The sequence below is a fragment of the Castor canadensis genome, chromosome 2 (assembly GCF_047511655.1).
Source record: "Castor canadensis chromosome 2, mCasCan1.hap1v2, whole genome shotgun sequence".
Lineage (NCBI taxonomy): Eukaryota > Metazoa > Chordata > Mammalia > Rodentia > Castoridae > Castor > Castor canadensis.
Window position 1 is genome coordinate 2841940 of NC_133387.1, and position 23361 is coordinate 2865300.

The 23361-nt window shown below is 43.9% G+C and overlaps 1 protein-coding gene and 1 non-coding gene across 2 annotated transcripts in view; both read left to right on the forward strand.

Moving 5' to 3' along the window:
• The window catches only part of Cnpy1 (canopy FGF signaling regulator 1), a 34995-nt gene extending 12193 nt beyond the window's left edge, over nucleotides 1–22802 (forward strand). Inside the window, exons 2-5 of the mRNA XM_020187484.2 lie at nucleotides 14700–14903; nucleotides 16676–16772; nucleotides 20487–20572; nucleotides 22424–22802. Of these exons, the coding sequence (XP_020043073.2) occupies nucleotides 14700–14903; nucleotides 16676–16772; nucleotides 20487–20524 (339 nt within the window). The 3' untranslated portion in view covers nucleotides 20525–20572; nucleotides 22424–22802. The remainder of the gene's footprint in view (nucleotides 1–14699; nucleotides 14904–16675; nucleotides 16773–20486; nucleotides 20573–22423) is intronic.
• LOC141421047 (U6 spliceosomal RNA) lies at nucleotides 8385–8490 on the forward strand. The gene has a single exon (XR_012445748.1). It is a non-coding gene; the product is annotated as a U6 spliceosomal RNA (small nuclear RNA).
• Nucleotides 22803–23361: the final 559 nt, after the last annotated feature.

Consider the following 23361-nt stretch of genomic DNA (forward strand, 5'->3'; position numbering starts at 1 on the left):
AGGAAAGGTCTGTGAGCAGCTCTGCCCTGGCCTCCCCATCCCGGCCTCCCAGGCCAGCCACACCTTTCCCAGGTACTCAGATACACCTTTAGTATTTAAATAGCGGTGTTAAATGGTAGTGGAATCCTACAGTATATATTTTCCTCGGAAGAATGTGGACATGTTAAATAAGTTTAATGTTAAGTATAAACTCTGTCCTCATGGGATGGGCCGAATCGTGTCAACCCAAAGTCATATGATGAAGCCCACTCTCTGTGTGACACAGGGCTTTTAAACTGATTTCCATTAGAACAGACTCCTCCAAGGGCCTGGCTCAAAAGATGTACACATTTAAATTGAATCTGTGTTGCTGGATTACTCCCCAAGGCCACACCATTTTCCATTCCTACTGTCAATGTACTTGAGAACTTGCTTTCTTGCATTTCTGCTTGCAAGGAATAATATAATTTGTCTACCTTTTGGTAATATGATAAGCAAAAAAGTGGTATTTCATTATTGTCTTAATTTCCATTTCATGGCTCGCAGTAAAGTTAAGCATATTTTTACAAGTGTGTTGTTCAGTTAGATTTCCTGTCTCAAGTTGCTTATTTGTTGAGCCAGGCATGGTGGTTCACACCTGTAATCCCAGCACTAGGGAGGCTGAGGCAGGAGGATCTCAAGTTCAAGGCCAGCCTGGGCTACATAGTGAGGCCCTGTCTCAAATAAGTTGCTGATCTATAACCTTTACCTATTTTGCTATTGGTTTGTCTGTATTTTCTGTTAGTATTATTATTATTATTATTATTTTGAAAGGCATTTGTGGGGACAGTGACTCTGTCTGGTGTAACTGCTGAGTGTGCTTCCTGGGCTGTGATTTCTCTGTGGCTTAGCTCCTCCCCTTTCATGAGTTAGTAGTTCCTGGACAAGTCACCCCAAAAGTGGCTTTGTGGTCTGAGAACCCTGTTTGTCCTAAAAGGAGAATCATGGCACGACCAGTCCTGCTGAGCTAGTGGGTGGGCTCGAGAAGGACCCTGGTGTCCCACCCTGCACTGTGCATTTCCACACGCTAGTTTAGTGGGACTGGCTGGAGGAACTTAAAACCTGGGGCTAATCCGTATGACACAGCAGAGGCATGACGTTCTCATTAAGCAAACACGCTGGTGAAGAGACAGAACCTCACAGTTACCACTGGGGCTTGTAGAAAGACCAGTGCTCCACCACCCTCAGGGAGAAGCAAAGCAGATGATTCAATACTCCTGAACAGATAAAAATAATAATTATCAGAGGACTCAAAGTGGTGAGAAAGAATGAAAGATTATGGTGGCTTAGCACAGAATTAGGGTTAATTACTGAATGCTGGCACTGAAGACGGTTCATTTTGTAAGCACAAACAAAAGATGGGATTGAGTACGTCTGCACGCCAGCAGCCGCACGGGTGCTAGTAACTGACCTGAATCTTCCCTTAGGCCCGGGAGAGGATGGAAACCCCTTCTTTGTCACCTGAGTCTTGGAGGGTAAATGAGTCTGCTCCCCACACAAGCGGCTTTGCAGTGCCTGGGTGCCCAGCTCCACCTGGGGCCCTGCGTGGAGGACGTGGGTCCATTCACTGGGTCTTCATTTCTAAAGCAGACTGTCTCCGAGAGCTACGTAAGAATGCACTGCAAAGTAACAGTAATAAATGACATACATCCCCTTCATCAAAGCAAGAACGACGACGATGCTGAAAATAAAATATTTCACAGGGAAAATCTACCCCAAACCAGCTTCTGGCCATGGGTCCAGCCCCCGATGTTCCCTGCCTCGGAGATTCTGCCTACAGTCTCTGCTTCCTTGGGTGTGCGTGTGTGGTACTGGGGTTTGAACTCAGGGCCTACACCTTGAGCCACTCCACCAGCCCTTTTTTGTGAGGGGTTTTTTGAGATAGGGTCTCTTGAACTATTTGCCCAGGCTGGCTTCTAACCACGGTCCTCCTGATATCTGCTTCCCGAGTGGCTGGGATTACTGGTGTGAGCCTCCAGTGCAGTCTCTGCTTCTGAGGTCGCATAACTGACTTCCTTTGTGTGTCTTTGTCTCTTCTGTTTTTGTAAGAGCATCCGTCATATTGGAGTAAAGCCACCCTAACACAGGACCTCTTCATAACAAATGGCATCTGCCCAGACCCTTTGTCCAAACGAGGGCACATGCCCAGGTGTGAAGTCCAGGACTTGTCCATGTCTTTGGGGAACACGATGCCATCACTACAGGCTTTAGAGCTGGACAACCCTGGGGGCCACTCTGCTTCCACGGGACTGAGTGGACTCACCTCTCCAGCTTTCCTGAGGAGTGTACTCAGAGGACAGGGGTTGGAAGGGGACGAACCCAGGTCCCACTGCCCCTCACATCCTTTTGTGGCCTCCTTGTGTTCTGATGCTGCTAAGCAGCTGCAGGGTGAGAGCCACCGAGCCTCGGGGGGACTGGCACCTTCCACCTTCCCACATACCCGGTGGCCCAGATCCATAATGAAGATGTTATGGGAACAAACCTAACATTGACCTTGATGGCCCCTGGTGAAACGCCACTCCCTTCCCCCTGCCATCGCTGACCCCATCTGGGTGCAAGCTGAATGTCACGTACTTTTGTCTCTGATCTTCGAGTCAGTTACCGTTCTCATCCAAGCTGGCTCAGGCTGTTTGGCAGGAATAATTTCACAAGCCTGGTATGAAATTCTGCACAAAGTCTAAATACACAATACAGCTACCTCAGATTTTGTAATTCTGTCACACTCAAAACAAGCTGTCAAGACTGTCTGGCATGACTTATCCTTAATAAATCCCTAGTCCTGTTAATTGCTCCTTATTGCACTGAATGAGAATTGTTGGAATCCACAAATCGGGTGAAGAATGGAGCATAATGGGGATGCGTTTAGAGGATTGCTACTGTTGTCCCTCAGGACAAAAGGAGCCGTAAGGCACAGTGGGCGCTGCCATGCGGCTCACGTCCAGGGAGGCTGGATTCGACGTGCTCTGGCTTTGCAAACGGTTCTTTCCATAGAACCTTTGGCAGGAAAGCGATGCGTGGACTGTCTTGGAGGAAGATCTCTGAGAGGGGAGGCTGAGTCCCATGACACTGATTGTTCTAGAATTGTGACTTTGGCTGGCTGGGCCTGGCTTGCTGGGAAGCAGCCCAGGACACAGGGCAGCTCCACATACTTCAGAGGTTCCTGCGTACCTCCACCAACTCACAGAGGTGCCCGCTTCCCTTCCTCTGGTCCCTGACAGTCAGAGAGGATCTTAGCATCTCTGACTGATTAGAAATGATTTGTCTTCTGGCTTCAGCAAACTAGTTTTGAGACCTTGGGCAAGAGACCTCCCTCTGAAAGGCTGTTTGAACAAGCAAGATGAAGGCCCAACCGGTGCAACTGACCTTGCTGTCACACCCCACCTTGGGCCCAAGACAGAGCCAGGGATTTCAACAAGGGAGGGACTCTGGGGAAGGGAATGAAATCAAATCATGGAGTCCAACTGAGTGTCCACTGGGGGGACTTGGGTAGGAGCAGGCCTGGGCAGTCAGTCAAATCCCAGCCTCTGTGCATGGCCTCCCTTTCTGGCCCAGAACAGCAGCAGCGATGCCCATGTTCCCAGTTGCTGTGTGGACTGGCCAATCGTGTGTGCAAAGGCCCATTCCTGGGGCCTGGCTGCCAAGTGTCCTTAGGTAGCGGCAGTAGGCAGAAAACGCAGCTCTCTTGTCATTCCTGTATGCACGTGTGTGTTCCATACATCAGAGGAGTAGGGGCGACACCTCTGACATCATCCAGGACGACAGTGATATTTGTGTCCAGAGAAGAGGCATGAGGAGCTGTCAAGGTGAGCAGCTGCAGGCATGGTGACATCACACAGGGGCGGGGCGGCTCTGAGGTGCAGAATGTAGTCCACAGCCCAAGATCACCTGCAGCTGGGTAGGCAGGCCTGATCAGTAAAGGGCTGGCACATCTGTAATCCCAGCTACTGAGGAGGATGAGATAGGAGGATCTCAGTCTGAGGTCCACACCGGGGCAAAAAGTGTGAGACTCTATCTGAAAAAAAACTAAAAGCAAAAGAACTGGGGGCATGGCTCAAGTAGTAGAGCATTTACCTAGCAAGTATGAGGCTCTGTTCTCAAACCCCATCTATATCAACAGAAGAACAGTAAACTTTTCCCCTTTACCTCTAAACATATCCCAGATGTTTACTCTAAAATGGATACATTTAACTTGAACATGATCATTTCTCAGATTTCTGTTGAACTGTTGTGCATTTGTAAAATTATCCTGAAATCACAAATACTTGGACTTAAGTGAAATTTTGTCTTTTTTTCTCCTTTTTTTCAAAATCTTACAACTACAAAACAACCTTCTTTATAGAAGGGTTAGTATATCTGATTCCTTTGAATTAATTGTATTTTTAACAAAGAAGAAATAATAACTCTTTCTACTTCTAGTACCTATACCTCAAATCCTTGTCAAAGACCTTCATCTGCTTGTATACATTGATGTTCCCATAAAATTGTAATGAAACGAAAAATTCTTATTGTCTAATGAAGTCGTACCCACTATAAGGTCATAATGCAGTCATAACTCACATCTTTGTAGTGATGCCATGTAAACAAGTCTATAGCAGTGGTAGTCACATAAAAGTACAGTATATACAATTATGGATAGTACATAATACTTGGTAATAATAATACATGACTTTGTTACTAGCTTGCATATTTACTATACTACACCTATAGTATATACTATATTATAAAAAAAAAAAAAAAAGAAAGAAAAAATAGCTGTGGGTATCACAGTTCCAGGACCTGACCACGAGCAATCTGGGGGTGAAAAGAACTTTATTCACAGACCAGAAATCTGGACTTCATATCATTTTCCCAGATCAAGAAGCAGTACTTTAGTGTTTTTCCCCCTTTACAAATGTAAAATCAATCTCAGCTCAGGACTGTACATATACAAGCAGTGGAACCTCATAGCAAAAGGGGGTCACTCCCTGTGTGATTTCAAACAGTGGTGTAGTGGTGGATTTCGTTGCTTAGGTCCAGGACTTGTATTAGACTCTACTCCAGACCACATCTCTACCCATCCTTCTTTTGTCTCCTGCACGGGAAGAAACCCGGTCTTGCCCACAGGAACATACCAGTGTTTTTTGTCTCCATCATCCCTAGCACAGAGGTCCTGACTGTGGCTTATCCCATACACTTGGCCTTTTCAATCACAGCACCCCATCGGTAATGTCCCTGGGCAACTCATTCCACCCACAGTGAGGTTTTCACACGCAGATCATGCACTAAGAATTTCTGTATTCTGGAGCTTTCTGGGAGTGGCACTCTTCCAAGGCCTAAGTGGCAGAATGATAACATTTGTTCAAATGTTGTGTCAAATAACAGATTTAATGTTACCTCTTGGATTAAGATTATTAAATCTTAAGTAATGAAAAAATAGTTTAAGCAGAACAAAATTATTTCACATCTATTGACTTAAAAAAAAATAGCAGGGACGAAGTGGTAACAAGTACATGAAGGATAAAGGAGACTCTGTGCTGCTGCCCAGAGGTGCTAAGACAGGCCTTGAGCTGGTGGCTCCTCCCCACCAGCACTGTGCCTCTGCACTCTGGATCTTTCCTGTCAGCTCTTGGCTCCAAGGGATGGGAGGAACGACCACCGGAGGCTTCTGAGGGCCAGTTAGTAAGCTGCCCCGTGCTGGCCGTTCTCTCCAGGATGGGAGAAGCCAGCAGGAAAGTCCCACTGGGCTTTTGTTTATGTATGTTTTACAGATGTCTCTCTGTTAGCTGGGCTCTGTTTCATGCCTCGACCAGAAATATGAACATATAAAAAAACCACATGTAGAAATGCCCCTAGGGACCCTACCGCCAGCCCTATGTCCTGTGAAAATAATCAGTATAAAAACCTCAGAGCAGAGGTATTGATAATTTTTCAATGTTGTCAATATCTTAAATCCTTTGTGTGTGTTTGTGGTACTGAGGTTTAAACTCAGGGCCTCACATTTGCTAGACAGGCACTCTACCACTTGAGCCATTCTGCCAGTCATCTTTTTTTTGGTGGTACTGGGGTGTGAACTCAGGGTCTTGCACCTCTAGGCAGGTGCTGTAGCACATGAGCTACGCCCCCAACCCTCTTTTGCTTTATTTTTCAGATAGGGTCTCACATTTTTTGTAAACCACAGATATTTTCCTGGTACTCCATAGTCTGCATGTATATATTTAATGGCAGCAGATTGCTCCTTAAGAATTCATAATTCTTGGGGCCAGGTAGTGCTTAATTTAATCCCAGCTACGGGAGGTGAAGACAGGGACGATCACAGCTCAAGGCAACCATGGGGAAAAAGTTAGTAAGATCCCACCTGAACGAATAAGCCAGGTTCAAGGCCAGCCCCAGACAAACATGTGGGATAAGGTGTTCAAATGGGAATTACAGGTAGATGAAGACTGGGAAGGAACACAGTTTGTTCTGCCGAGATGCTAAGACTTCCCGTAGAGTTTTTCCCCTCATATTGTTTGAATTCTATGGCTGGAGTAAAAAAATCAAATTTTATTGAACACTTAGCTTGTGAACATAATGAGTTATGGAGACTGCCGGTGACTAATGGCTCTAAATGAGATTTTTAAAAAACACGATTTCATTTAATAAGGACAGAACTGATTCATTAATACAGTAGTCTCTTTCTTTGCCACAGCTATGGGTTGATTTTGGTCCCGCAAGTTGTTCATGGTTCATGCTCAATCTTTCCAAGCTACAGGTGAGAATACAGAGCTGGGGCCCTGGAGACACTCCAGGAAATGACGTGAAACGGAAATGACGCGAGAGAAGCACGGAAATAACGTGAACGGAAATGACGCGAGAGAAGTGCGGAAATGACGTGGCTCGGTCACAGTGGCGTCAGAAGGATAGAAATGATGTGAGAACACGGAAATGGCGTAGACGACGACAACAGAAGCCACGTGAAATGACAGACTTGGTCTAGAGAATGACAGAAACAATGTTGAGGAAATGTTCAGCCCTGTAATGTCGTAAAAGGTCTCACGGCAGGTGCCGGGAACCGCTGAGCCGCCCATCCTGCATCCTGCTCTGCCTAGCTCAGCTCTCTGAGCATGGGTGAAAGGTCTCCACCCTTGTTTGTTTTTGTGGGGCTGGGGATGGAACCAGGGCCTCGAGCATGCCAGGCCCGCACTCTACCACTGAGCGCTGTCATCGCATGGGCACCATGGTGGCTCACGGGAGTCAGCGCTCATCAGGTGCCCGGATGTCTAGTCCCCTAGAGGGGTCCAAAGCTGAAGCATCTTTTTTTTTTTTGACTTATCCCTGTTTGTGTGTCAGTATCTCTAGGTTCTAAATGACCCTTCCTTCAGGCTCTTCTGGCCCGCTCTTTATAGAGAAAGCACAAAAACAGAAAATGAAAAGGTCACTGCAAGTCACCCAGACTTGACCGTGCACACAGGTCACCAGGGGACCTTGCAGGTTGGATGGTGCTGGGATCTCCAGGGGAAGCCAGTGCTGCTGGTCCGTAGACCACTCTTGGAACACAATGATTCAATACACATCCTGGTAGCTCTCAGATCCTGAGAAGATGGAAGGGAGAAGAGGTCCACAGTGACCTGGAGCTGCCCTGAAGCCTTGATCCTCAGCGTGTGAAGGACTGGTGCTCCTTAAATGTGTAAAACCTAAGACAGTATGGTCCATCAGGAAAAATAATGATGGCACTTCACCTTTATTTATTGTGGCAAACTCTTGGCAGGATTTCCCATCAATCACACAGAGTAGCATTATTATTGCCCCAGAAGAGGATGCTGGAAGACAGAAGGCCACTGACCATCCCAGTCCACCATCAGTTAAGTGAAGTCAGACTAGAATCTGAGGGTTTTGGCTGACTCCAAACCCACTGTCCCCTTCTCCCAGGCTTCTCTGAGGAATGTGGTGATCAGCCCTTACACAGGTGCACAGGCACAGACCAGACTGTGTCTTCCTGATGTTGGGCATTCATTTGGGGCTGTCCTCACCAGCCATCTCTTAAGTGTCAGACTTTTTGGAAGCCAGCAGTCATCCATTCCTTGTGGTTGCTCTGCAATACTGGACACAGACTGTAGCCAGAGACCGGAGGTTGAACCACTTCATGGTCTGACTGTGTGTTAGTTAGGTGGCCCCCTTTAGCACACACTGGGCACTGTAAACACCAGTTCTGAAGACTGAAATCAGAGATCAAGATGTTGCACGACTGATTCCTCTAAGACCTCTCTCCTTGGCTGGTAGTGTCTTGACCTGTGTCCCTCTGTGTGCATCTACGTCCTCATCTCTTCTCTTAAGGACAATATTGGAAAAGAGCCCATCCCAATGACCTCATCTAACTGTAACTACCTCTTTAAAGACCCTATCTCTGTGTGCTTGCTTGTTTTAGCAGCACATATACTAAAACTGAAATAATGAAGGTTAGCACGGTCCCTGTGTAAAGATGATATGCTAATTTGTTAAACATTCCACAATTAAAAATAAATAAAAGTAAAAAAGAAAACTGTATCTCCAGATGCACCCCCTTCTGAGGTCTTGGGAGTTAAGACTTTAATGTGTGAATTTTGAGGAACATAATTCAGCTCTTACTGGTACCCCACCCTGCCATTTGGACAAGCAGCAGCTGCTGCTGGAGTTGGTTAAAAAATAGAGCAGTTCACAGACCAGTGGGCCACGTCTCAGTGCTGCAGGCAAGGGAGACAGGCCACCTCTGGGTGGCAGAGCCTCTGGCCTCAAGGAAGCCAATCACCATTATCAATAGCTATTGCTGTTGACCCTGGATGTAAAGCCCATGGTGGCTCTGTCCATGAGCTTCTGCAAAAGTGTTGAGGTTCCAGGAGAGCAAAGCATACGGAGCAGCTCTAGGGAGGCCACGGAACTGCCAGGTCCTCATCCTGGGATTAGAAACTTCCTGGAGGTAGACACCGAGTTGGAGGCCTAAGGAAAGGGAACTGCTTGGCAAAGGTCACACTTGCTCCAGTAGAGTTTCAGCACATTCTAGAGGCATCAAATGAGCTCCAGGCTGGGGTCAAGGATCAGCTCTGCTGAGTTCCCATCTGGCTCTGTCTAGGACACTTTCTCACTGTGCCTCACTCTCCCCATCTGGAAAGCAAGAGGTTTATTATGGTGTCTCCAAGGTTCTATCAGCAAATACATCTGTGTTGTTTGGGGGAGGGGGTGGAAATGTGAAGAGAACAGCCATGTGATATAATGGTCATTGGAGGAGGAAGCTGGTCAGTTAGAACAACCACGCCATCTGAGAAACCCTGTGACACCCAGGGTCTTCATCTGGACAGTGGGACTGAAAATGTTTGTCCCATCTCACTTAAAGCTACTGTTTGAGACAAAGTCCCAAAACAAAATGAGATGCTATTTTCTCAGCATCTGTTATCTTCAGTGAATTGTACTGAGGTCTCTGGCCTCACCTAGAAGTGCACACCTAGAAGTGCTTGTCACCTCTGAGGTAGCTGGCACCTTCTGCATAATCCATGTGAGTATGTGTGGGTTCGCGGATGTGTGTGCATGTGAGTGTGTGTGTGGGTATGTGGCTGTACATGTGTGTGTACCTATGGGTGTGTATGTGTGTGTGTGTACTTTCACTTCTGTGGAGGTGAAACAGTTTCTTAATGCATCATTCAATTCATTGTCCCTTTTCCTCTTAGACTTGTGATGCTTTTCTAGGAAATCCTTCCACTTCCTTGTCACTTACCTACAGCATGAGGAAGACAACATTGGGAAATGCCATGTCAGGTTCCCAAGTATGCCTTGCACCATTTCTATACTAGGAACAGAGATGGTCATGTGTCTACCATGATGTTTTCAGTCACAAGATGACAAAAGACAAGATCGCGTTGGGCCAAACTGTAAGACAAGGCAACAGATACAGCATTTAGATCATCTTTACCTCAGTTGGTAGGCAAGGAGTCATTGTTAGCCTCAGTGTTTACTTTGCTGGACCTCCACTGGACACATGTTCTATTTCAATAATTTTATTTGAGTTTTCATTCAGAATCATGGAAGTCTTCTTGTAAAAAGTCTGAATTTGAGATGAGTACTTGTGTGACATGTCCATGGGGTTCAGTAATTATCTGTTGAATGAATCATTGAATTCATATCGTACTCCAGTGTTGTGATCTTGGTGCCAATGCCCTTGTAGGCGCTCTCACTGTCCCCTACGAGGTGTTTTGTTGAAACCAGCAAAATCCTCTGAGCTGTGCCAGCCACAGGACAAAGCCAGATGCACAGTGTGAAACAGGCGTCCACGGCCTCTTTGAGGACTGTTCGCAGAGCTTGAGAAATGGTAGCATTTTCAGGCGGATAGTGGAAATTCTTTTCATTTTTGAAATTTAATAGGTTTCTTTTTGAAAGCTAGTAGAACACTTTTTAAAGTGGAAACCAAGTTGCAGAGCTACTTTTGTATTTAATAACGAAAAGAAGGTTTGTTTGTTTTTTTCACTTTAGGAACAAGTCAAATTGAGTCAGGTGACTCCCATCTGGAGAACATTAGAGCAGATCCTTTGCACAATGTTTTTCTACTTTATCACTGTTGAGTTCAAAACAGCCTCCAGAATAAAGAAAAAAAAAAGGATTGATTTTTCTGAGAAAATGTTTCCCTCAAATCACATTGTTCTCATTTCGTTAGTGTTGCTAACATGAGCATTATGTTATTGACATGAGTAAGAAAACCAGGAAACACTAGCAGAATATTTTATTTTAAATAAGAATGACTTATTTCCATTATTCAAATTGTAGGAGCAAAATGAGACACTATTTTCTTACCATCTGTTATGTGTTTCCCTCCAAGGCTTTATGGGTGGCAGACTCACCTGCTCCAATACAGACTTCATGGTAACCTGCAGCTCATGGCAGCTGCTTTTGCTTTTTGAATAAAGGCTACCTAAAAATCTCTCTTAATGAGTATGTGCAGATGCAACCCATTTTTCTGATATACAGAAAACACTGGAAATTCATCTACCTTTATTATTCCTCATCAAAATGAACTCCTTTTCTAATTAAATTATCTAATAAAACTAAACAGTCAATTCAATGCTATTTGCATATTATATGAAGTGTCATATATGAAGAAGTGTCACAACAAACTCATAGCAGTCAATTAACATAAAAGCTATTATATATCTCATCAGCTTACAAGAGTTTCTGAATTCATGCTTCTGTTGTAGCCTAAAGCAAAGAGCTTTGAGTTTTCACTTCTAAATATTGACTTTTAACTAATATCAGCAGTGATTCCATTTTTATGGATGAAAAGTTAGTGATTAAACTAGATGCAATATTTGCTATAATGCAATTAAAATTTCCACATTAACTAACCCTCTAGAAAGAAAATCTTTGCAACAATGTGAAATTAATTATCATCACCCGGCAGGTTAAGTGCTGGTTTCATATCTGAAGGAAACTCCAAAATAAGGCTAAAGCTGAGTGAAATTCACTGGCGATGCCCGGCTGTAATAGCAGACAGACACCAGGAGGACAGTTTTCACGTCCAATTGTGCACTGGTAACATAATTGTATTCCTGCCTGATTGTGACAGCTATCAAGCAAGAAATTTACTACAAGATTAACAGAGACACAGTAATGAAAAAACATGGCAAGCATCCTGTAATTGACTGTTACGAAAGCCTTGTCCTAGTGATCGGTAATAAACTCCCGAGTGCGGTTTTATAGAGAAACCGAGCCAGAACTTTCAACCACTTTTCTTCCATTTCAAAGTTGGGTTATGGGCACCCCACCCCCATCCTATCCCTCATTTAACAAGTGCATGGTCAGAAGATGCTTGCCTGTACTATGTGTGATTTAGAGCTTTGGGCAGTTTCTGTATCCGAAGAAGTTGGGATTGACTTCGACCTGGGTACTGCAAGACAACAATGAGATGACACGGATCACTTTTACATTTCTGACTGGAACCCAAGGAGTCCACGTGTAACAGCCATCACAGATAAGAAAACTGCGTGCCTGTGAGCCGGTTCTCTCCTGACACAACCTAGGCGAGGGGGTTCTCTCCATTCATATTTTAATGAGGTTAGTATCTCTGAGACCCTCCTTGGAGGGCGGAGGCAAGGCTCCAGCAGGAGCACAATGGGAGTTGCTTTATTGACAAGGCCCATTCAGAATCTTCACAGTACAAAAAGAAAGACTTAGTCTTATTCCACTTGTCCCAGTACTTACTGCACTTAGAGCTGAAACAATTTGAGGGGGCAAAGGCTCAATTCTTCTATGAACAGTCTCAAATTTACTGAAGGTGGTTTTGCTAAGTAGAATCATTTAAAACTCTAATTGCGTACATTCTAATAAATGTATAAAGAACTGCAATGATATCTTTTTTAAAAAGTGTTTTCTCAAAAAAAATCTAATGCTTTGGGATTTTAAGATCAAAATATTTGTAAACTTGGGTTCCTCCTTCCATTTTAGTGGATACTGTGAGATCGGGTCCTCTAATGTCTGCCAGCAGCCGTTTCCTGTATTTAAAGAATCTGTACTCCAAAGAGCTAGTTAATTACACCAAAAAGCCAGGCAGCCTTCACAGACTTAGAAAATTGTAAGAATTCACACGTTAGAATGAACATATTACAGTTAAAACAAGACATTATACCTCTATATTCAAACATGCAAAATCACTTTCCAAATAAGAAAAACGACCCCACTGTTAAGGGGAAGTTTTAACGGGGAGGGCCGTTTTTCAAAAAGCGCAGTCTAGGAGAGAAAGAAATGGCTCTCAAAAGTGAGTCGGGAAGGCCTTTCACCGATCGTGTCCAAAACTTAGCGGGCTCGGCAATCTTTGCGCACAGCTCAGAACGTCAGGTCATCATCACAAAATAGTTTCTCGGTGGCGAGATGGAATGCTGTGTCGGTGAGGACACTTCTTGGTGTTCTAAATAACTCGAGGGCTAAGCATCTCGGAGCCTCTGTCCCCAGACCCTCGCCCTCCTGCGCGCGCCCCCAACCCCCGCAATGAGCTGTTTACGTTTCCAATGGGGGGAGGAAGGGGAGAATGACTTTCTTGAGTACGCTAGATTTTTCAAAAGTGAAATAGTCCACTCATCGCTTTCAAGTAAAATCCTGCTTTGTTGATATTTAGTAACTACTATGGATATATTTTATAAGAAAATAAACTTAAAATACATAGATACACATAAAAATTCTGTTAATTGTCCGCCTTGATTGGTCGCAATTTAAGAATTTACCTCTGCATCTTTTAACTTTTCCCATGACTAACTGCGTGCTGAACCCTTAGTTCCTAGCGGTTAGATTTTCAGATTTGTTTGTTAACCCATGGATTTCTTTTTACAACTCACAAAGCTCGAAGGACAGAATCCAGGCATGAATGTGCACCTGGAGCCACTTAGTTTTTGACTGTAGACACTTTAAAAATTAAAAATCGGTGAGTTTTTAAAAACTTAGCATTTGAGAGACTAAACAAGCGCCGTGGCGTATTCTAGTCCAATAAACTGACTGCACAGCTGCAGGAGGGGGTCAAAACCGGCCTGAGCCAGGCTCGGGGAAGGGGAGGTTACCTGTGCACGGCGCAGGTGCAGCTGGGGTTAGCAGTGGCGCTTTCCTCTCCCTTCTCTTCCTAGGCTCCCTTTAAAATGTTTGCACAGACTCGATTCCTTGTGGAAACCGGGGGTGACGGTGGTGACACTGGGGTGGCTTAGAGCCCCCCTCCCCCCCAGGCACACAAACCCCGCCGCCCGCGCTTTCATGTTAATTCCGCCGCGCTGGCGGATCAGATTTGCGGCCAGATGGCGGTGAAGCGCGGAGACCCTTTGTGCGCCCCGAGCGCGCCTGAGAATGTCGCGCGGTCGCTGGCACCGGAAGGGTTCACACTGCGTGTGAAAGGGGACAAAGGGGCTGGATATATCAACACTGCAGAAACCGAGTTCATTTGCGATGCAGCCCCTTTCACTGCAGTTGTCATGCAAACTTCCTACTTTGATCAGCGGAGGGTGGAGAGGGAGAAAGCCCGCAAAGCCCGGGGCCGCCGGGCCGCGCGCCCTTGGCGGCTCCACGCCCCCTTCCGGAAGGAGCCGCGGGGACGCAGCCTCCTGCACCTTGACCCGTCTAGACGGCCCACGAGTTTTTGTCTCCGTTTCCAAGGGCGCGGGGTGCTCTTTGACCCGCGCCCGGGGCAGAGGTGGTGGCAAGGGGCCCGCCGCGTCCTCGCCGGATCCTGGAGGGAGAGGGGCGCCCGGGACGCGCGCCAGCTGTTCCCAAAGAAAGCCCCGGAGTGGACCCCCGCGTCCCCCTGCCCACGGCCGCTGCCCCGGAGTGCACCGAAGGCAAAGAGGGGAGCCATGGGGAGGCCAAAACTTTTGGGGTTTCCCGGCAAACCGATGGAGAGTCAGGGTCTCGCTCTCTCTCTTTCTCTCTCTCTCTTTCTCGTGCTTTATTCTGCCCGCTCAATGACTTTCAAACGTGCTCATATGTAGAAGTACAGCTTCTAAGTTGGTTGTAAGTTTTTCTCTGTCCACCTTCAAATAGATGCACTTTTTCTTGCTAGCGTTTAAGCTGACCTTAAATTGTGTAAGTGGTGTAGCTGACATGCTAAATTAGAAGCGCATTCGTGATCGCACCAGCAGGATTGTGTGTTCCCATACGGACTGGCTGCATCGTCTTGGCCGGCTATGAAGGGGAGTTAACATGAAGGCAAGTGTCCTGTCTTTTTCCCATAGGTCCCCCTGGCCCAGTCCGAGGCTTTCCTGACCGACCTTTTGGATAAAGTATGTGAGCGAATGAACGATTACCAGCTCGAGGAACACCCAGAGACTAAGGAGAAATTTTTCAAGAGATATGCCCCAAGAAAAGGAGACAAAATATACAAGGAATATAAAAAGTTCTTTTTTTATTCTGATGCCTACAGACCTTTGAAATTCGCGGTAAGCTCTCTTCTTCCAAGAGCAATCAGGATCCCTAAGCCTGTGTGGGGTCTTCTTTTCCATCATTTTCTACTCTGGGCATTGTTGAGTTTCAAGACCCTGAACAGAAAAATACGCGTCCTAGTGCCCTCCTCTGCTGTGTGGTCCTGTTGCTAGTTACCTGTTAACCAACCGTGCAGTTGGTAACTCTCCTTTTGCAGCACCTCAGGGGCTACGGTGTCTCACAGTGATCAATGCAGAGACTGAAGCGCTATCCCCAAATCTTGGTGACTCCAAGATGGTTTGAATAGTGTTTGTTCAGACCATTCTGCTGTGGTGTGGGGACTTCAGTCTGCCCTGGTGTCAAGGGAGGTCTCACAGGTTTCCACCTAAGGGAGGTCTCACAGGTTTCCACTCTGGCTCCTAGGTACAAATTCAGATTAAAATGGATGTCATTTTCAAATATTTAGAAATTCACATATTTAGAGGGATGTGATGTGGTCATCTCCCTCCCCCCAAAGGCTTTCACAGAAGAGAGAATTTTTTCCCGAGTTAATTCACATTTTCTAGCACAAACTAAGTTAAACAAAGGCTTAAGTCTGATAGTTGGAGTAATGCCAAGTTTCCCTTCCACATAATGTTTATTTTACATAAATGCTGGCCTCTGGCTTGCTAGAATGTGCCTGGCAAAATATATTGCAGTGTAGTTCACTTTACTTAATGCTGTTGAATCGCACACAGTGACGGGCAGGCCTGTTTAAAAAATGTATTAAGTTCACGAATTAACCAAAATGTCAGCCGTGCTGGAGTTCCAAAACAAGGGCTGGAGCTGACATTTGGAGATTTCATTTTAATTAAAAAGCAAGGACGATAATTCAGGGTTAAAAGTCCCATGGAACAGGAATGGCAGTGTTGGTGTTTGTAGTTCACAGGTTTTAAATAAACACATTACAGTGGAATTTAAGTATTTTAAACACCATTTGAAAATGTTAGAGTCTTGCTTAATGAACTCAAAATGAATTACAAGTCTCTGGTGGTGAATGGCCCCTCAGTAACCTCACAGTTCCAGAAGTGTCACCTGGCCGGCCACTCTTTAATAAAGAAACATCCTCTGGTTGGAATTTAAGACTTTCGGATTCAGGGGCAAATTTGAGTGTCCTCCTCTGTGAAATGTTAGATTGTTTTTTAACTTCTCATTTTTAGGGAAGTGAAGTGAGATTTTTGGCTGGCTCTCTAGATGGAAACCAAGGAGCACTTTCTCCTCAGTGAAAGTGAAGTTGGGACTGTTTTGATTGCTGAGGCTTAATTGTTTCCTCTTTGAAACCACAAAAGGGTTTCAATGGTTTTCATATTATGCTAAGTTGGAAGGAAACCTCTGTTTCCAGGAGCTGTGTCTTTAAGATTTTGAAGAAAATGAAAAACAAGACTTTTCCGCTCTTTAAATTGGAGACCCATTTCTTCCTATGGCATGCATTTCGATTTTAGGAAGAGAAACAATTACAGAAAGCCATTCTCCTTCCTTCTCCCCCTCCCCCACTCTCCATCTTTCAACAGGACTAATGGTTTACTTAAGTTCCTCCAAAAAGATGCAATTAACATTCTGGGAAGAGGGCTAATCCAATGCAATGGTGTGTTAAGCCAAATGGGACACCTTGTTACATGGTTTCCTATGTTTTGCTAAAAACAAAAAATGTTGCTAAGTCCTTCCTAACCCAGCACCCTGGGAGCAGGAGCAGGAGCAGGAGCTCGAGAACATCTATGTGTACACATCTGTTGTCGTTGTGTTTCTGCAGTGTGAGGCTATAATAGAACAGTATGAAGAGGAAATATTCTCACTTATCGCCCAGGAGGCACGCTATCTAGCTGACAAGCTGTGCAGCGAAAAATCAGGTACTGTGTCTGATGTAACATGTGCTCCAGCCTCGCTCCCCTCTCTCTTTCTCTCTCTCTCTCACCCAGCCTTGCTCATCTTGTTTGCAGACCGAGCCTGGCTGCCTCGTTGCAAGCCGTGGCTGTGACACAGGGTGCTGGGGCTTGGCTGAGTCAGACAGGACACCCTGCAAGAGAAATCAGCTGCAGAAGCAGCACAGGGGCTATCTCTGGCCCTTCCTTCCCGGCATTCGCATTTGAACACCTTGATTTCCAACTGCTAGGAAGGCCATTCTGGGTCAGAATTAGGTGTCTCCAAAGCACTGGCTTTCTTTTAAACTTGTCAACATTGGCTTTTGCATCCTGGCCAGGAAAGGAGACTCTTTATGATCTAAATATTTGCTCTACCAGCAGAAGGAGGGGGTTTTTTATTTTGTAAGAAAAAATAATTGTACTGGATTTTTTTTTCAGGTACCTTTCCCAGATTTTCTCCATCTTTTAAAGTTTTTTTTTTCTGACCCAGAGGCCAGAATATACTACTGCCTCGCATTCGTACACACACATACAGACACACACATGCACACTCCAAAGCTAGGGAAATGAGAAAGGTGTTTACTTCACAGCAAGGTGAAGCCTGTTACCTCAGCCCTCTCCTGGGTCTGGGTGAGCGCACATCTAGTCCTGTGGTCTTGATGCATGCTTCATGCCTAGATACTTTTGGGAAGAAAATGAATGGAGGTATATGCGTGTAGAAGGAGGCAATGATTTAAATCCAATGTAGATCTTTATAAGCCATGTGGAAGCTTGAGGTAGTTAGCATTACCAGGTTTTTCTAAGAAAGGAAAGTAGATACAGATATCCACTAGCAAGTTTAATGCCAAAATCCTAAAAATAATAGTCACTGAATATTTGTAGATAAATATTGATGTTAGACAGGTCACATCCCCCACTGAACATAACAATTCAAGTTTTCTTACTCTGGATAGACAACTGGGTTGTTTTCTTTTGAAAATCCAGTTTCAATGGGAGTTTGTGGGAATATGCAGTGAAATTCCATGGTAGATATTATTCAGCAGTTTGAGATTTTTTTTGTTGATATATAACATAGAAATTTGTGAAATTCACATAAATTCACAGATACACCTCACAAATAAAGTATTTTTGAGGTTTTTAAATAATTTGGTGACTGATGTAGGTATATATTAAGACATGAACATAAATGCTATGAGCAATATTTGAAATATTTAATTCCTATTTTTTTTTTCCTTATGAAGAGTTTGACCTGGCCGTAATCACCTGTGATAAATAAACATAATTCGCTACATGAACACTAACTCACTAACTCAGATGTTCCAAAAAGACTTTGGAGAGCTCCCCCACTGTTTCTGGTAGTTATCACCCCTAAATTAGGATTCTGGGAGAAAGCCCTGCTTCCAAGTTCAGCAGCTTGACTCAGTTTCAGTAACTTTAATGACCTCTCTGCACTCCTTCCACATAGTTACAACTGAAATGGAAAATTAACATTAGCCCTGAGAAAATATAAGCTTAGAGAGTAATCCTAAAATCCTAAATATTAGTAGTGTGAAATGAAACCCCAGATAATTCTTAGTTAGCATTTGCTTTTTTAAGAATTATACCAGAAGCAGAACTATTGAGAGTCAAAGGTAATCACTCAATAAAGCAGACTGCTGGTGCTGCTGCATGGTGAAGAGGACTGACTTCTCCCACGTTGGTTCTTCATGAGACAAGCTGTGCATGGTGCAAACCATTTCTAAGTTAACAGCTGAGAGTAAATTATCTTAAAAAAGAGACTACACTGCCCCTCCAGCCTACTATTGAAGTAAGTTAACACCACAGTAGCAAGGCAGAGAGATTTTTCAGACTTAAAAATTGTTGCCAGGAAAAAAAAAAAAAAAAAAAAACTAAAGTAGCACCCAGTGATAAAAATTCCAGGAATGACTGTAGCCAAAACAAAGAAGCAATGTAACACATTGGGATGGTTTCCACCTTTGTGTAAAAGGGAGACTCCCACGTCACAGGAGAACCCCAGGTGCCCGGAAACATAACCTAAGACACAGCAGAGCAGGACAGTCCTGCTCTGTTTCAAAAGAGCTCTCTTGGACTACACAACAGCTCTGCCATGACACAATCTCTGAAGTTGCAATGATGTTTTAAAGACGTGACTGTGTGTGTGGGGTGTGTGTATGTGTGTGCTAGAAACTGTGAATGAAACTGTGAATTCACCAACTATTCACTGGTGTATACTGCGTGCCAGGTACTATGCTAAGAGCTGAAAAAAATGTTCACTTACTGCCTCTAGGAAGAAAATTATTTGCAAAATAGATATTTCTAGAACTAGAGATTTAATTGGAAGTCTGCTCTGTGTACTTAATATGTGCTCTGTGTGTGTATATATGAATTTTTCTTCTTTCTACTTAATATAGGTTGTTTGACTTTATCTGTAATAGAGTAGTGAGAACACGTTCACAGACCCTTCAAAATATTAAATCTTCACATTCACCCACGTGTAGAAAATTCAGTGGGAAACAATGGTGAAGACATAGCTTATGTGAAAGTTAAGAGGACCAGGTTAGAATTAAGGAGTGCCAAAACAGTGAGGTTTTCACCCACACTGCATGTCATCGTTCAGTGTCAAAAGATCTCAGTGAAGGACTGAAGAGGATTTTGTCTGCACTGTGTTTATCTCAGGCGTGGATTGTTTTGAAAGCTCTCAGTGAAGGGTCTGTGGTGTCCAGTATGGTGCAGTAAGAGTTACGGAGCCAACTCTGCTGGGGTGAGGCGAGGGGTGGGGGCCTCTCCTCACATTAATCTCTCTTCTTCCTAGGCAAAAAAAATAAAGGTAAATTCATCAGATTTCCTGGTAGAATGTCTGTAGCTTAGAAGCCAGGCTTCTCCAGAGTGTCATTTTGATGTCTTCAACTCAGAATGTTTAAATCTAACATAATACAGAGTGTGACTCAAAGGACAGCTATATTCTGTGCTACTGTAAGTTGCAAATGAATGGCTACGCTCATGTTGGAGGCATAAGCAGAAATATATGAAAATATTCTGCACCTATTACTTCTGTTCCCACATCAGATCCTAACATTTAAAATGATCATGACTGAAGAATTTGCCACATCCCCATTTTACTGCAATATTTGGAGTAAGGTAGCAAGGATCTGGAAGCAGTTCTCCTACACGGAACGTACAAGCATGGTCACCTTTCTGCCTAGACTTCCCAACCCAAATGGGAAAACGTAAATTATAATACATAAAATAATTACTTTCAAAGGCCAGCATATTTAAACTAAATTGTGTAGGTAAAATAATCCATAGCCTTTCTAAACAGACCTGGCACTCCTGCTTTCAACTGGAGAAGCGGTGTGAATCAGAACATCCAGCTGCCTCTTGGATTAAAGGCCGAGTGTGCTGGGCCCCTTCAAGCTGAGAAACAGCTCTGGGTTGGATCTTCTTTAAGACCCCCACACCCGTGGGTGAAATGACACAGTACCTGGCCTTGTTTTAAAATACTCCAGCCTAAAAGGACTACGATAGCAGAGTGTTGGCCATTGTAGAAGCTGGGCTCTGGGCCTTTCTCTTTAGCATTGTGTATATTTGAGATTTTCTGTCATCAGAGTTTTAAAATGTGCTTCCTGCAGCATGTCCTTTTAGTGGAATGTGGATGGCTGACATGTGACTCACAGTGATGCTATCTATTTTTTTTTTTTCCAGATCTGTGTGGTACTTCTGCTAATCATACTGAACTATAGGAGTGACATGGGACTGTTGTAGAAAGGAACAGAGTCACAGCCCCGAAGGTCAATGTCTGCATTTACGTTTGTGTATCTTTTATGATAAGAAATTTTGTCTGTACTGTATTTGTCTTGTGCATGGTATTGCTTTGAAAATCTGTGGTTTGGCGTTACGGCAAAACTCAGCTCTTCCTGTAGGTGAAACCGAGGCGTTCATAAAACTGAAATTTCCCCCGCAGATTTGGATAGATACAGATTTGAAAGTAAAGCATTAAGTTTGGTTGGGGGACATAGTGAAGCCGTTTCTAAGCTCAATAGGAATTTAATACTGCATTCTGTATATTTCGTCGCAAATGAACACGACAGCCTCAAATGCAGTGTGCTGCTTGATGAAAACATGGTTTGATTTCTCAAATGTGACCACAAATTTAGAGAAATCTATTGCAACTGGTTCCAAATTCAGTCCTCTGTAGGAGGACTGTATGTATGAACAAAAAGAACAAACCCACTTTGTATCAGGAATGAGATTTAAATTTCTAGAAACTCTCAAGTTTTAAAACTTTGCCTCTAAAACAGAATAGGTAGCATAATGGATGTTTTTTACAGTGAACAATCATTGCGATGGTCTTTCTTAAAGATGCGTTCTTAATACAGATAATTTGGAAAGTCGGTTTGTGATTACATCATGGATTAAAAGATAAGAGCAGTGAATGTGGTTTGTTTTGCTTCAGACTCTCCTGGATTTTTGTCCTAAAGATTTCTGGTTAACATTTAGTGTGTAGATTTTACTGCTGAATAATCTATCATTCTTCTGCAGGGTGTTTTCGGAGGCATGGAGATAGAAGGGGAGCCAGGACATGGTGGCAAATTTCTTTCTGAACACATAACATAATACAAAGTGTAGTAACAGTTACTCCTGGATAGCTCATTGTCTGTTAAATTTGCATTCAGTGGACTCTGGCTTTAATTACTTAGCAGGTTAGAGTGCAGTTTGTACCTGTTTTAATAAAGAAACTCTCATTATTGTCAATAAGAACTGAGAAAGTAGTACAGTTCAAATTCTGCACCAAAAAATCTAAAACTGATTTATTGTTATATAATTGTCTAGAAACAATACTATTTAACCATTCAATTGACTTTTCAGCAGGAAACAGTTCTTAAATTTGGGAAATTTTATCAAAACTAATGAGAAGAGATTTCCTTTTTCTCCCTACCCTGAGATTCCCAAGTTAGTATCACTTATTTATTTGGGAATCTGAGAAAGTGTGTGCTTTTGGGGTGTGTCTGTGGCTGGCTAAGTGTTGCCGGCCTTCTGTAACCCCACGATCCTCACTCCAATTGACAAAAGAAGGAAATAAAATTTAGGGGAAGGTAGTGCTGCTTTCTGGCAGGGTAGTAAACACAGTCCCTGTATCTTCTTTTAAATTTTACTCTTTAAGATTAATTTGGCATTTGAGCTAGGAAAGCCATGAACATTTTCCTACTTGGGCTCTCTTGGCAAGTGCGTAACACCAAGGTGGGGACCTGGCCCTGAGGAAAGACGCCCCCGTGGAACACGTAACAGTTGTCATCATAGAAGTGCCACCGCTCTTGTTTTCAGAGTCTCATCAGTAGTCATTAAAATTCTCAAATATAGGTGATGCGAGTTGTCTACGGAAGTTAAGGCAAGTAAGATGGCGTGTCCCAGCTAAGTGAACGTGGAGAGGAGCCATCTATTCCCTGCTTGGTCTTTGCGAGGATGTTGTGATTTCTGCTTCAAACAGACAGAACTAGGCATCTTGACGCTCATAGTGAACATCCAGATTTTGCCAAATATGGCTTCCAGTGTTTTTCTCGGATTTTCATACAAAAATGGTTTTGGATCTTACAATATATTTTTTTTAATATCTCATGACTTGCTTATTTTTTTCTTCCCAGAACTCTTTTTTCCAGATCAAACTTGTCAAGCTCCTGTGAATGTTGTAGCTTGCTGAGTGACCGATTAAAACTAGGTTTGCGTGAAAACACGAAGCCCGAGGTGCCATGTGTGCAGTGTCCTCCTGCCTCCCCCTGGGTGACTGCGCCGTCTCCCTGCTTTGCTAATGAGCAGGAAGGAGGGAGAGTAGCTGTGCGCCCTCGCTTCCCTCCTGACCACTTTTAAATGACACTTATGGACCAAAACCAAAGACAGTGAGCCGGGGGAGGGAATCCCCCACCAAGGAAACCAAAAGAAACAAATCAATGTCTAGGCCATGAGAAGAAAGTTGCTTACAGTTGATGAAAATCAACTTAATTCTATGTAAAAAATCAATAAAGTTCCTGGGAAGAAAAAGGGAGTTGATGTTTATTAAAATAAAGAGACAAGGAAAGCCAGCTGGGGTGGGGCTTCCGGTTGCACTTTTGTGAGGTGGCTTGTGTGGGTGTTGGTGGAAGACTCCCATGAGCCCATCAGAACCCACAGACCAAAGGAGCCAAGACAAAACATTATACCTTTGTTTTGTGGATTACTGTCTGCTAAGAATAAACCAAGACCAAGGAGTCCATTTTACTGAAGAGTGTGGAGTGGAATTGAGTTGAAGTCCCCAACGGGAAAGATCAATACTTTACTTACTAAGACAAAGCCCTAAAAAAATAAGAGTCCATACAATATTTTGTATACTTATTCCTCAGCTTATGTTGATGCTTATATATGCAATAGCTTTATCTAAATAGAAAAGTTTAAGCTAAGTCTCAGTCTCAAAATTCAAATTGTAGTGGGATATGAGTAAAAGCCATTCTCCCTGTGTGATTTTTGTGATCTGTGTTTAAACTTGATAAAATTTGGGAGCTAATCTTAGATGTGTTGAAAGCCTCTCAGTAGCATTTGGCACAGTTTG